This window comes from Orcinus orca, chromosome 7 (assembly GCF_937001465.1).
Source record: "Orcinus orca chromosome 7, mOrcOrc1.1, whole genome shotgun sequence".
In the NCBI taxonomy this organism is placed as follows: Eukaryota; Metazoa; Chordata; class Mammalia; order Artiodactyla; family Delphinidae; genus Orcinus; species Orcinus orca.
This window is the reverse complement of record NC_064565.1, coordinates 62,438,994-62,452,151: the sequence shown is the minus strand read 5'-3', so window position 1 is coordinate 62,452,151 and position 13,158 is coordinate 62,438,994. Positions and strand designations below refer to the sequence as shown.

Below are 13,158 nucleotides of genomic sequence, written 5' to 3'. Positions count from 1 at the left end.
TACATTTATGTATTATAATTACCACCATAGTTTTAGCTAATGCCTCTATCACATCACATAATTATCATTTCTTTTTTGTGGTGAGAACATCTAAGTTCTGGTCTCTTAACAGCTTTGAGGTATATCATACAGCATTGTTAACTATAATCACTATGCTGTACATTAGATTTCCAGAACTTATTCATGTTTTAGTTGCAAGTTTGTACTCTTTAACACCTCCCCATTTCCGGGGAAGGGCATTCTAGATCCCGCGTTTATCCTTCTGTCAGGTTATAGGGAAGGCTCCGGAGTCAGGCTGCCAGGCTTTGAATCCGAGCTCCTCCTCTTACCAGCTGGGTAACTGGGTTGATGATTTAACTTCCCTGTGCCTCAGTTTCCTTGACTCTAAAATGAAAGTCATGACTCACAGGGTTGATGAATTAGTATACTTAAAATGCTAAAAACGGTGCCTGACCCATAGTAAAAGCTATATAAATGTTAGCTGTTATTATCGTGAGCAAGTACTACTTTGTAATTTAATTAAGACCCTTTCAGTTTCATACACAGAGATTCTGTTTAGCCTGCTTCAGGGTTTTTCTTAGCTCTCCCTCTGCCTCTAATAAATAGCTGGGTCAGGTATCAAGCTAAACTTGCCCAGGTTTACTCCTTGTGGCCCTTGCTGGCATCTGTGAAATCAGAGCCTTTCAGAAGGGCTGGGGCGAGCCTCAAAGGACTCTCACGGCTGCCAGAAGTACCACTGGGTTTGGGGAAGACGACTCTCCCCAGGACCAGGCCAGACCAAGCCAGTTTCCAAGTGTGACAAACACAGGTACACGCCTACTTCCGAGTCCGTTTGCTGGCGTCTTAGTGTTCCCACTCCCTAAAAGAACCCTGAAAAAACAAAATCCCAATTTCACAGTAAGAATCTTTCCCAGGAATTCTGAAATTATAGAAAATACCCAAAGGTTTTATTTATTTTTTTATTTTTTGGCTGCTCATCGCAGCTTGTGGGATCTTAGTTCCCTGACCAGGGATCAACCCCACACCCCTGCAGTGGAAGCACGGAGTCTTGACCACTGGACCGCCAGAGAAGTCCCCCCAAAGGTTTTAAAGCAGCACCATTGTCAGCTGTGCAGTTTCTGTGGGCTAAGCTTTCAAAGGGATTAGGGAACTATGTTCAATATCCTGTAATAAACCATAATGGAAAAGAATTTAAAAATAAAAAAATTTTTTAAAGGGATTAAACATCAGGAACACCTCAGCCCAGAGGAACATGAAGGGAGTTGGGGGGTAATGGAAATGTTGTACATCTTGATTGTGGCGGTGGCTACCCGATTGTATATGTTTGTCAGAATTCACAGGACTGTACACTAAAAGAGTGATTTTACTATTTGTAAATTATACCTCCAATCCGCCTTAAATTAAAAAGAAAAAATCTCTTGTCAGTGTAACCAGAGGGAATTATTTTCTAAAATTTTGGTGGATTAAAAAAAAATACAGCTGACCCTTTTTGATAAAGACAATTTTCCTCTTGCACCAGGTTAGTTCCAAAAGACAAGAAAGAGATGTTCTTCAGAGAACATTCTAGAGGATGAAGCCTCATAGTATCCTGCAAATTCCTCTCAGACTTAAAATTCCCTGCTCGTTTCTAGCCATCCACCCCTTGCTCTGTTGGTTACGGCCAGATTGTGGTCTGAATTTTCAGAGACTTTTATCAGGGAGTGACTCTTCCTGCATTAAAAATGAATGTAATGTATTGCTGCATCTGCTCCCAAATGTCTGGGTCTTAAAAAGAGTGACATCGGGTCTAAAACTTGTAGAGAATTTACAGCCTATTGCCAAGAATCTTAATAACAAGCTCCCAATGCGCTAGCTGTCCCCACCGAGTGTTGTACTACATGATTTTAATTCAAAAGATGAATACGAGTTTGCGTGTTTCCTTTCAGGCCAATACAGAAAAGCCTACCTTGAGTAAGTCAGAGCAGGCTGGGAGAAATGCTCTTCTCTCTGACATCAACAAAGGGAAGAAACTAAAGAAGACAGTCACCAATGACAGAAGTGCACCGATATTGGACAGTAAGTAAAAAAAGTTATGTTCCATGGAGATAAATGGTTTATGACCTAACAATCAACTCTACTCTTCCCACCAAAAAAAAAAATTTTTTTTTTTTTTTTTGGTTAACAACAGCTGCAAAGCTAGCAGAATAAGGGACTGTATCACTCATTGTAGGCCATGGCTCTGGCTTGGGTTCCCTCTAATGCTGCAGGAAGCCAGTATAATAATTCTTTGTCCAAGACACACACAGCAGCAATTCTCTGAATTATTCACAACTCTTTACAGCACTTTCTGGAAATTAACCCTTTGCTCATCTTACCACAGCGCAAAAGGCAGCATGAAATATGGAAAGAGCCCTAGTCTTGGAATCAAAGGATGTAGGTTCGAGCCCTGACCATCTCCAACCCTTTGTCTTCATTTGTAAAATGGAGATAATACCTGTTCTACTACCCTCACAAGTTTGTTGTGAGCATCAAATGAGACAATGCTTCTGAAAGTGTTTTGTTGCCTGGAATGTATAATTCAAGTGTAGTTATGATTATTAGGGGGTTAGAGAGAGAGGAAATGAGATCACAGCTTTGCTTATTGACCCATCATAAATCTGAGATACTTTCTGGAACAAGGCAGGGTATGTGTAAACAAACAAGTACCCACCATACAGGGCTACTTATTAACATTTACAACAGAATGAAACATTACAGATGGCTAGAATCTACCGGAAGTTAATTATCAGGCCTCAAGACTATCATCTCACACTCCTCACACATTTCCACTGCCAGCCAGATGTGCCCAGAATTCATCCTCGACCACAGATGCCACTTGGACTCAACAGGAATTAGACTGTCCTAAACTCACCAGAGGGAGTTTGGAGACAAGTGAATAACGATGTAGGATTTTAGCCAAGTGGAGGAATTTCTAGGAAAAGTGCCTAACAAGTAGAAGAGAAAGATCAGCGTTAGGTGAGAACATTGGTGAGGGAGGAAGGTGGAAAAGAGGAAGACCAAGACAAAGGCCTTTGAGTTGTGCTCTGTTACCAGGCAAGGTGGTGCAGATGGAATGCACCACACCTCAGTGGAACTAGAGGGTCTTTGACTTTTGACGAAGTCTTACCTCTGGGTCAGAATGCCCACAAAATGGTGTGGTTATTGTATAGTCAATTGCTTAGTTTTCCTGATCTGTGTCACAAGGTTCTCCCTGGGGTTGCCCAGCCCAGTCACTTCTTTCTGGGGAGCTCTGGTCCAATACCCATTGAATCGTGGTGCCTGGGATGGGGCCAGAGGAACTCCACAGACTGCCAACCTCTAGACCAGAGCCCAGTGGTTCTCTCCACTACGAGAGGGAGCCTAGGCTCTGAAGAATTCCCTAGATGTTGAAGGAGAATGGACAGTCTGGGGCCTAGTCCTGAATCCACTAGTGGAAGTTCATTATATTCTTCAAGATACACTTCTCTCATTAAATGGAAAAGAGTGTTAGTTCTCCCTCCCATCTGCTCAGTGATGTTTAAGAATGCACTTTGCCTTGTGGACACCAGATGCAACCCAATGCATGCCCTTGTTCATGAACTTAACTGGATGCTAACACTGTTGTTAGAAGCTCTTTGCAAGTGGCAAAGTCCATCCATGGTTTTGTATTTGTTTGCAGGTGAAACCTCCCTGGGTTCTATGTCAAAATGTTGACCATGGTTATACAGGATATAACTCTTGAGGTCAGCTTTGTCCTCCAATTTAATTGTTAGCAGAGTGACCTAGAGCCAGTTAGCTGTCCTCAACTAGTGTAGCTTCTCTATCGGAAAGCTGTACAACTGTTGCAAGTTAAGAACACTAGTGGACGATGTCTGATAGAACAAGTTCATCGATCTCTTTGAATGTTCAATACCAGGTAAAGGTGTCCTGTGAAATGCAGTATTGCAGAATGCATCGTTCATCAACCAATAACATTTTAATGTCAAGGGCATTATTAATATTATTGGCAATAATTTAAATGAGTAAAACTTTTAAATTTTATATGGAAGCAATTTTGCATGCACTTCCAGAAATTGTTATTCTAATTTGATATAGCATACTAGGCGAAGTAATTCTTGTGAGTTCAGTATCAGATTGTTTCTTCTATCAGCAGAGTTCCCATAAGTATCCCAGAAAGTTCCACACCTAGAAAAGATACAGAGCTGACACAGACTTATGATCAATCTAATCCAGAAAAAAAGAAAACACAAATGAATAAATAGAGCTCAGAAAGCAGATTAAATAAAAGATTCAAAGCAGATTTTCTAAAATTAAGGATGCTACAATGAAGTTATTCTTAAAGAATTTAACTTTTTAAGAAAAGTACAAATTTACCAAAAATCATTCATGAAGCTTCAGTGAGCAAGGAAAAAGTTGAAAACTTTATCAAATTACTTTTTCTCTAAAAAGCTTTAGAGCCAGATGATTTTATCAGAAAATTATTTCAGATTTTAAGAAACAACAAATTCAAATGCTATATAAATCATTCCTAAATGTAGGAAGACATGGAAAACTATCTGTTAGGTATAATGAGATTGGCATGATCTTAATATCAAAACATGACAAAGGCAGCATATATACAGAAAGAAAGCTGGTGTATCAGTGTCTCAGGGGACACGTGGCAATGCCTGGAGGCATTTTTAGTTATCACAACTTGGTGAGGGAGGGTTCCTACTGACACCTAGTGGGTAGAGGCCAGGGATGTTGTAAACATTCTACAGGGAACAAGATGGTCACCCACAACAAAGAATTATCTGACCCCCAAATGTCCGTAGTTCCAAGGCTAAGAAACCCTACTATAGACCACTTATGATCACAGACGAGAGGATACTAACTAAAAATCCAAAAACTCTAATTCAATAGTATGTTAAAAAAAATAATTCACCAAATCCAGAGTTTGTCTCATTTTTAATGTTAGAAAGTCTATCTATCCATCATATCAAATAAGGAAAACCATATAATGATCTCAGTAGATCCTGGATAGGCATTTGATAAAATTCCATGCCATAAGAAAGTCTTAAAAACCCAGAGTGGAAGGATCCTTGCTAACCACGAATACTTAGAAAAAAAAGTTATTTCAAACCAACAGTCAGTATGTAACTTGGAGGTTTCCCTGGTGGTGCAGTGGTTAAGAATCCGCCTGCCAATGCAGGGGACACGAGGTCGAGCCCTGATCCAGGAAGACCCCACATGCCGCCGAACAACTAAGCCTGTGCGCCACAACTACTGAGCCTGTGCTCTAGAGCCTGTGCTCCACAACAAGAGAAGCCACCCCAATGAGAAGCCTGTGCACCACAACGAAGAGTAGCCCCCGCTCGCCACAACTAGAGAAAGCCCGCACGCAGCAACAAAGACCCAATGCAGCCAAAAATAAACAAATAAATAAATTTACTTAAAAAAATATATAACTTTGAAACATTAGAGGCATTCTCATTAAAATCAAAACATGATTTCCTTTATTTTTAAAATACTAATAACGTTAATAATTTATGTTTAAGATAAATATATAAATGTATATTTATTCTTTATAATTATTTTAAAATAAATTGTCTTTAAATTAATAAAACATTAATAACTTACACTGTTATGGAAGCTCAGTCATCAAAGTAATTTCTTATATAAAACAGAAATAAGATACACAACTCTTAGAAAAGAAGGCATACACCTTACCTTTATTATTTGCAGAGCATTTGTCTACTAGAAAATCCAAGGTAAAAAATAAATTTTAATTCTGAAAATGCAGGAAAGTGATTTATTAGATATCAAATGAAATTTCCTGATGCCAATAATAACCAAATCCAAAATATAGTAGGAAAAACATTCCTTTCATAATTTCAACAAACAAAAATGTATTTGAAGTGACTCTAAAAGAACTATGGGTGACCCACATCATGAAAATTACAAAACTTTACTGAATAAATCAGAAGACACGGGAAAATATACCATGTTTCCATAAAGTCTAAATATCATGAAAGTGTCAGTTCTCCCAGATTAATTTGTAGATCTCGTGTAATTCTTACCAAAGACTCAACAAGGTTTTCCAGGGGTAGAACTTTAAACAGTACTTAACCTCATAAAACATATATACATACATAAATTGTTAAGAGACAGTTTTTTAAAGAAGGTATAATCATGGCTCTAATACAGATATAAAATAAACATATATCAAAGATTTTATTTAGCTCATTAATTAATGAGGGAACCAATATAATGTTATCAATTCAAAGGAGAATTCGAAGTACCACACATATGTAGGCAGGTGAGTGTTGAAATGAATTTACAAATAGGTGCAAAACAGGTCAATCAATTGCATGACACTGAACACAACCAATATGCATTTCTATGGACAAATATCATTTGCATTATTATCAGTTTTGTACAATTTAATAGAGTTGCAGACTAGCTCAAAGGCAATGGGAAATAACCCAGAAGGCTAGACTGGATACTTAGTAATCTTTTTCTTTCTTCTTCTTCCTTTTTTTTCTTGTTTTCTTGTTTGCCTATTTTGAAATCTTTCACAGTTTTTTGGCAACAAATGCAAAATAAAACAAAATCTTTGCATCGTCTCAAGTTGCAAAGAATTTTAAAAATGTTAAAGTCTACTGTTGGGTTTTATGATATTAAAAAATTGAAATCAACCTGGAAGGCCATCAAATAGGTAGATGGATAAATAAATTACAGTACATTCAGTGTTCTAAAACACAATTCAATCCTTTAAACTCATGTTTTCAAAAAATATTTAGTGACATGGGAAATGCTAACAATAAAGTATTGACTGAAAAAAGCAGGCTGAAAACTATGTAGTGAATTTGGTCGTGAGAAAAAATATGTAAAATGAAAAAACAAAAAAAAACACCAAAACCTGGCAGGGAAAAATACACCAAAAAAGTGGGTATTTCAATGAAGCAAAATTATGGGATATTTTATTTTCTTCTCCTTTATTTTTACTGTTTCCTTTCTTCTCACCTTTTATTGCATCTCCTCCCTTAAGACTTTCTTTCTTTGAAGATACTTTTATTTACCAAATCCTATGATACACAATAGATATTAACTCATGTGGCAGCCAGCCAAGCAGGGGAAAGTCATTATCTATTACTGATTCTTCTACCTCTGGGCTTGCGACTGCCCTGGAGTAGAAAGAACCCTCTACTATTCTGACGGAGGATAGGGTGAATCCTTAAAGTCCTACCCTTTAATGAAATTCCAGGTGTCCACCATGGGCTTAGGTTCTGCCAGCTCCCTGTTGTATTGTGATTGTTTACTTGGGCGAGGACTGGTAAAGTTCTCTGGTGGTGTCTTCATACATGTGTAAAGGCTGTGTTTTCTTCCTTCTGCAGAACCTAAAGGAGCTGGTGGTGGTGGCGGAGGCGGCAGTGGGAGTTTTGGAGGGGGTGGACCACCCGGTTTGGGAGGACTGTTCCAGGCTGGGATGCCAAAGCTGAGATCCACAGCCAACAGGGAGAGTGGTAAGGAGAGTTTCCTTCCTTAGTTACTGAAGACCAGGCTGAGTCTGGCGGTTTTGAGACTTGGCATCCCCTCTAAGGCACTGTGCCCTGTGAAACATTTTAGATAAGAGGGACTCAAGGGACTTTCCTGGTGGCACGGTGGTTAAGAATCCGCCTGCCAACACAGGGGACACGGGTTCAAGCCCTGGTCCAGGAAGATCCCACGTGCCACAGAGCAACTAAGCCCGTTCTCCACAACTACTGAGCCTGTGCTCTAGAGCCTGCGAGCCACAACTACTGAGCCCACGTGCCACAACTACTGAAGCCCACACACCTAGAGCCTGTGCTCCGCAACAAGAGAAGCCGCTCTGCAATGAGAAGTCCGCGCACCACAACGAAGAGTAGCCCCCGCTCGCCGCAACTAGAGGAAGCCTGCGCACAGCAACAGAGACCCAACGCCGCCAAAAATAAATGAAATAATTTTTTTACAAAAAGAGGGACTCTATTTAGCATCTTTTTTTTTTCTTTTTCTTTTTAAATCAGGATCAGACAGCTCCATCGAGCTGTTAAATATTTGCCCAGTGTCCTTGGGGTAACTTGTACCTTTTTGTACTTTTCTAAAGGGTAAGCTAGAGTGGGAAGAAAAGGAAGGAGCAAATGGGACTTGCCACCCCTGGAAACTCTGCCTGGTGACATGGCAGATTCAGCTTTCTTTGTGAGGTAGTCTGACCCACCTGTTGAGTGTAGTAAATACTTGTGGGTCTCTTTTCAAATACACAATGGAGCATGTCATATGAAATATAATTACATATCTCACAAAACCTAAAAAGGTGTTTTGCCTGACATTTGGCATTTTAGAGCTAGTGATTCTAAGTATTCTCTGCAGGAAGCCATGGAAATGAGTCCTACAGGATTGTCTGTGAACACGATGGCACAGAAAAAAGTTAAACCTGGTCATGCCTAAATAAAAAACCTTACAGAGTGTGTGAGGCTCTCCCCTGACTATGACAGAAGCTCAAGAAATTTCCCCATGAAACTTTACTTTTTAATGTTTACTGTGTTAGAAGAATTTTATTTCTAATTCTATGGTCTTTTAAAATGTCCACTGGGAATGTGTGAAACTGTCACATTCATATGAAGATAAAGTCACTGAATCCTCAGGGTTACCTGGCTATTTTAGTTTTGGATTGTCAACATCTAGAAGGAGACTCAAGAATATGAGAGATTCTATCTTGCCAGGCCTGCATTTAAATTTGTTTATTTAAAACCCACTGAAAGGACTTGAGGCAACTGACAAATGCATACATTCAGTACTTTAACAGTAGGTGAAGAAATTCAGGCAAAAGAAAACTGGAAGTAAAACAATGAAATGAAGATGGAATTTAAGTTAGTACACAAAATGCTACAGTATTTGCATAGTATACTATCTGCATAATGGGTCCCATCCCTGTAACATATATGTGGATAGTAACTGCACCTTTAATCCAAATTTGGAAGGTAAAACTTATCACAAGTTGGTGACATAGAACTATACCACACAGTCAAGGAAAATATAGCTCATGTCTAGTGCTAAAGTCAAAATAAAAAATTCTTTCTAGAGTTCACATTATTCATAAATCCAGCCAAATGTCTCTCATCGTGCCTTGGATAAAATCTGAACGCCTTCTGGCCGACAAGGCTCTCTATGACCCGGCCCCTGCCAGCCACTCAGGCTGCATTTCGTAGGGTTCTCCTCCATGCTCACTGGGCCCCACACTCATAAAAGCCTTGGTTTTTTAACTTGAAGCTCATTTCCACCTCAGGGTCTTTGCACCTGCTGGCCCTGACTGAAGCACTTCTCTTCCTCCTCTCCATGGCGGGCCTTAGCTCAAATGTCACATCCTCAGAAGGGCCACCCCCATCTATGCTGGCCTCTCTGGGCATTCTTCATCTCATCAGCCTATTTTAGTTTCTTTTTAGTCCTTATAACTGTCTGAAAATATTTATGTTTACTGGTTTTTTGTTTATCTCCCCCAGAAGAACATAAACTACAAGAGAGCCAGATCTTTTCTGTTTTGTTTACTCCTCTGCCTCTAGCATCTAGAATAATGGCTGGCATATAGTATAGCAGGTTAATATTTGGTATATTAATTAGCTCATAGTTGAACTGGGTAAAGTTTTTTCAGACTAAGCATTTTACAAGAATTAGTTTAGGTTCTAAGAGACTCTGGGGTGGTGGTTTGGGTTTTTCCGTAAGTTTGGTTCCTCTTTAGCTCTTCCCTTTGTTGAACCAAAGTAGTTGAATATTAATTATGTATTAATAGTAGGGTTGTTCTGTCCTGTCAGTATTAAAGTGGAAGTTGACCTAGTAGGGAAAAACGTTGTATAGTTGCCTACTTGTTGGTAGATTAAGACCATCCACTGGTGTCAACTCTTTTAAACTTTGACAGTTTCTTTTTCCTTTGACAGTTTCTTATTTCAATCATAACTCTTCCACTCTCTTAGAAATTTACCTTTAAAGGTTCTAGGTAAGCCCTCCCATACAGAAACTTATATTGGGATAACTAATTTCTTCATCTAAGAAAGCTACATTATTTTTCAAACCTGAGAGGTACAGGGTGGGGGGACAGGGATAGTGACGGGGAGAAAAGAAAATCATTAGCAGAAATCCCATGTACCAATGCCATCCTGTTCTCGACCTCTTGTAATGAACAGGGATGTCTCCATAACTCTTACCAACCTCATCCTGGTTCTTGTCCATCCATAATGCCAAGAGAGCTCTCCAGAATCCCTTTGAAAGCTGATGGGTTGTGGAATCTGGGAGTAGAAGAGAAACAGAGAGCTGTGATCTGTCCCTCTGCTTCCAGGAAGGACACACAAAACCTAGTTTATATAAGTAATAGTTACCTGTCGTTTGCAGCATCTAGGAAAGGGCTTCCAGTAGCTGGCAATTTACTCTAGTTCTCTGATTGCCTTTAAGGTTCCTAACTTTCTGATTTTTTTTTTCTGTTCTTCAGATTCTGGAGGGAGCCGACCCCCGATTTTGCCACCAGGAGGAAGACCCACATCTGCCAAACCTTTCTCGCCCCCAAGTGGCCCAGGGAGGTTCCCTGTGCCTTCTCCAGGCCACAGAAGCGGACCTCCAGAACCTCAGAGGAACCGAATGCCTCCCCCGAGGCCCGACGTGGGCGCGAAGCCTGATAACATTCCGCCTCCAGTGCCTAATACTCCAAGACCCGTTCAGTCAAGTCTGCACAACCGGGGGTCCACCTTAGTGCCCGGGGCCCCCAGGCAGCCCAGCCCCGGGCCGACTCCTCCCCCTCTCCCCGGAAACCGAGGGGCTGCTTTCGGGGGAGGCTCCACCCGCCAGACCCCGTCAGGCTCCTCCTCGCCCTTCTCCAACCGGCCTCCCCTCCCCCCTACCCCGAGCAGGGCCTTGGATGACAAACCCCCTCCTCCGCCCCCTCCAGTGGGCAGCAGGCCCTCCATCCACAGGGAGGCCGTCCCCCCGCCTCCCCCTCAGAACAGCAAGCCCCCGGTGCCCTCCACCCCGCGGCCTTCCCCCTCCGCGCAGGCCCCGCCCCCGCCCCCCAGCCGGCCGGGCCCTCCCCCAGTGCCCCCAGGGTCCAGTGGCGGCGACGAAATCCCGAGGCTCCCACAGCGGAACCTGTCCCTCTCGTCGTCCTCGTCGTCATCATCATCATCTGCGCCTCCCTTACCTTCACCTGGGCGGTCGGGACCTCTTCCTCCCCCGCCCAGCGAGAGACCCCCTCCTCCAGTGAGGGACCCACCGGGCAGATCAGGTATGGCCAGAGCGCGGTGAGTTGTGCCCCTGTGACCCAGCCAGCCCAGAAGTCACTACCAACTGCACACGAAGAGAGCCCAACAAAAGCTTAAGTGAACTCTCGGGCTGCTTTGACCTTGGAAGTGACACATAACCCATATGATTTCCTCTTGGCCTCACATAACCTCTGAAGAGAGTGGGACCCATACTTCTGTCCACGTTTCAGAAGTGACGAGACTAAGTAACCAATGAAGTGAAATGATCCCAAGCGAGTTAATAAAGAACAGGCCACTCACTAACCTTCCATCTCACCACTCTACCTGACATCTCCTGAAAGGGAATTTCTGCTGTCTTAACTGGGAACTAAATACCATCTCCTGCAGGAGGGCCCATTATTCCAACAAGAAGGGCAGTTATTTAAGAGTGAATGAACTTCCCCTGTACTTCTCTTCATTGGTCAAGTTTTGACACATACTAGAGTCCATTTTGCTGTCTGTTCACATCTCTGACACATAGATCCCTTGGAGAATCAGACAAAGGTATAATAAGGCCTTCTCTCCATAAAAATGCTCATAAGCATAAACTCAAAATTGCCTGCTGTTTCATGGATTGAAGGACCTGCTGAAGCCCATCTGTGTCCCCACCCAGGGCTGGAAACCTGGATCTAAGGGGAGAACCTGCACAGTGTGAAATGAAGTGTGAGGAGTCTGTACTCTCTCTCCTACTTTTAATAGGTGCTTGTTTGTTTTCTGTTTGTTATTGATGGATTCAGAAGAGCTATCTAGTTTTGGAATTTAACCTTACCATACCTACAGGATGTCTGGAAATGGGGCATTTTTTGCTCTGTGAGAAGCTAACTGACCTTTGACCCCCTGACCTCAGGAACCTAATAAACACTTTTTTAAAATAGTCCTCAAACTTGACCACATACTGGAATCACCTGGGAGCTTTAAAAACCACCATGCCTGGGTTCCTACCCCAGGATTTCTGGTTTCATTGGTCTGGGTTACAAACTGGGCATCAGGATATTTGGAAGCTCCCCGGTGACTGTAATGTGTAGCAAAGTGAAAACCACTCCTTCAAACCACTTTGCCAGGGAGAGTCAGCTACAAATATAAAAAGTTGGTAGTCTATTCAGTCTAGACATTGTGGCATCTCATTAAGTATGCTTCAATGAACAAATAAGAACAAGTAGTCAGATGAATGAAATGCATCATTTTCTTCTTATCCAACAGGTATGGATTTTCCCACAAAATGGCTGAGGAGCTGTTTGCTTGGTTCTACCAAATGATTTAATCAACAGATTAAATATTCCCCCAAATAGGATAGGCAGTGATATATATTTGTTGTTTCTTTCAATTACATTAAGTCATACCTGTTTATTATACAAAATACATAAAAGTATAATGAAAATAAAAATCATCTATAATTCTGCCACCACCATCAACCAGATATAACATTGTTTATATACCCTTTCAGTCTTTTTTAAATGCATATATATACATGTTTGCAAAATTAGTATCATACTACATATATTGTTTGCTAATTTTCTTTTTATTTAATTTAGCTCATTATTTTCTGATATGATTAACTCTTCTTTTACAACCTGACCTTTAATGGCTGCATAATATTAAATCCCACCAAAGTACCTTGGCTTATTTATTAGTCACGTGGTCATACAGGCCATTTCTAGAGTTTTGCTATTGCAGATAATGCAGGGATACATTCTTGTAGCTAAATATTTGTGCACATCTCTGTGTATTTCTTTTGGATGAATTCCTAGGAATGGAATTTCTAGGACAATGGATGTGCACAGTAAACTATGGATTTCATAGGTATTGCCAAATTAGCCTCTAGAAAATTCCCACCAATTTACATTTCCATAAGGAACCTATGAGAAGTCATCAAGGGCCA

General features: G+C 41.1%; 2 protein-coding genes across 20 annotated transcripts in view; one reads left to right on the top strand and one right to left on the bottom strand.

Moving 5' to 3' along the window:
* LOC117200499 (uncharacterized) overlaps positions 1-13,158 on the bottom strand; it is a 113,790-nt gene that overhangs the window by 17,305 nt on the left and 83,327 nt on the right. For 5 of the 15 annotated variants that reach the window (XR_004482074.2, XR_007478316.1, XR_004482062.2 and 2 more), the window contains exon 1: positions 10,201-10,484. Coding sequence is in view for 6 of the 15 variants with exons in the window: in XM_033423605.2 (XP_033279496.1) it covers positions 10,197-10,277 (81 nt within the window). In the remaining 9 variants the exon portion in view is untranslated. Of the gene's footprint in view, positions 1-10,196; positions 10,503-13,158 lie in introns of those variants that run through there. The other 10 variants (XM_049712068.1, XM_049712066.1, XM_033423606.2 and 7 more) reach the window with 5 other exon arrangements.
* Positions 1-13,158, top strand: part of WIPF1 (WAS/WASL interacting protein family member 1) — a 113,093-nt gene that overhangs the window by 90,631 nt on the left and 9,304 nt on the right. For all 5 annotated transcript variants that reach the window (XM_033423600.2, XM_012532163.3, XM_012532162.3 and 2 more), the window contains 3 exons: positions 1,926-2,055; positions 7,374-7,502; positions 10,478-11,263. In XM_033423600.2, coding sequence (XP_033279491.1) covers positions 1,926-2,055; positions 7,374-7,502; positions 10,478-11,263 — 1,045 coding nt within the window. The remainder of the gene's footprint in view (positions 1-1,925; positions 2,056-7,373; positions 7,503-10,477; positions 11,264-13,158) is intronic.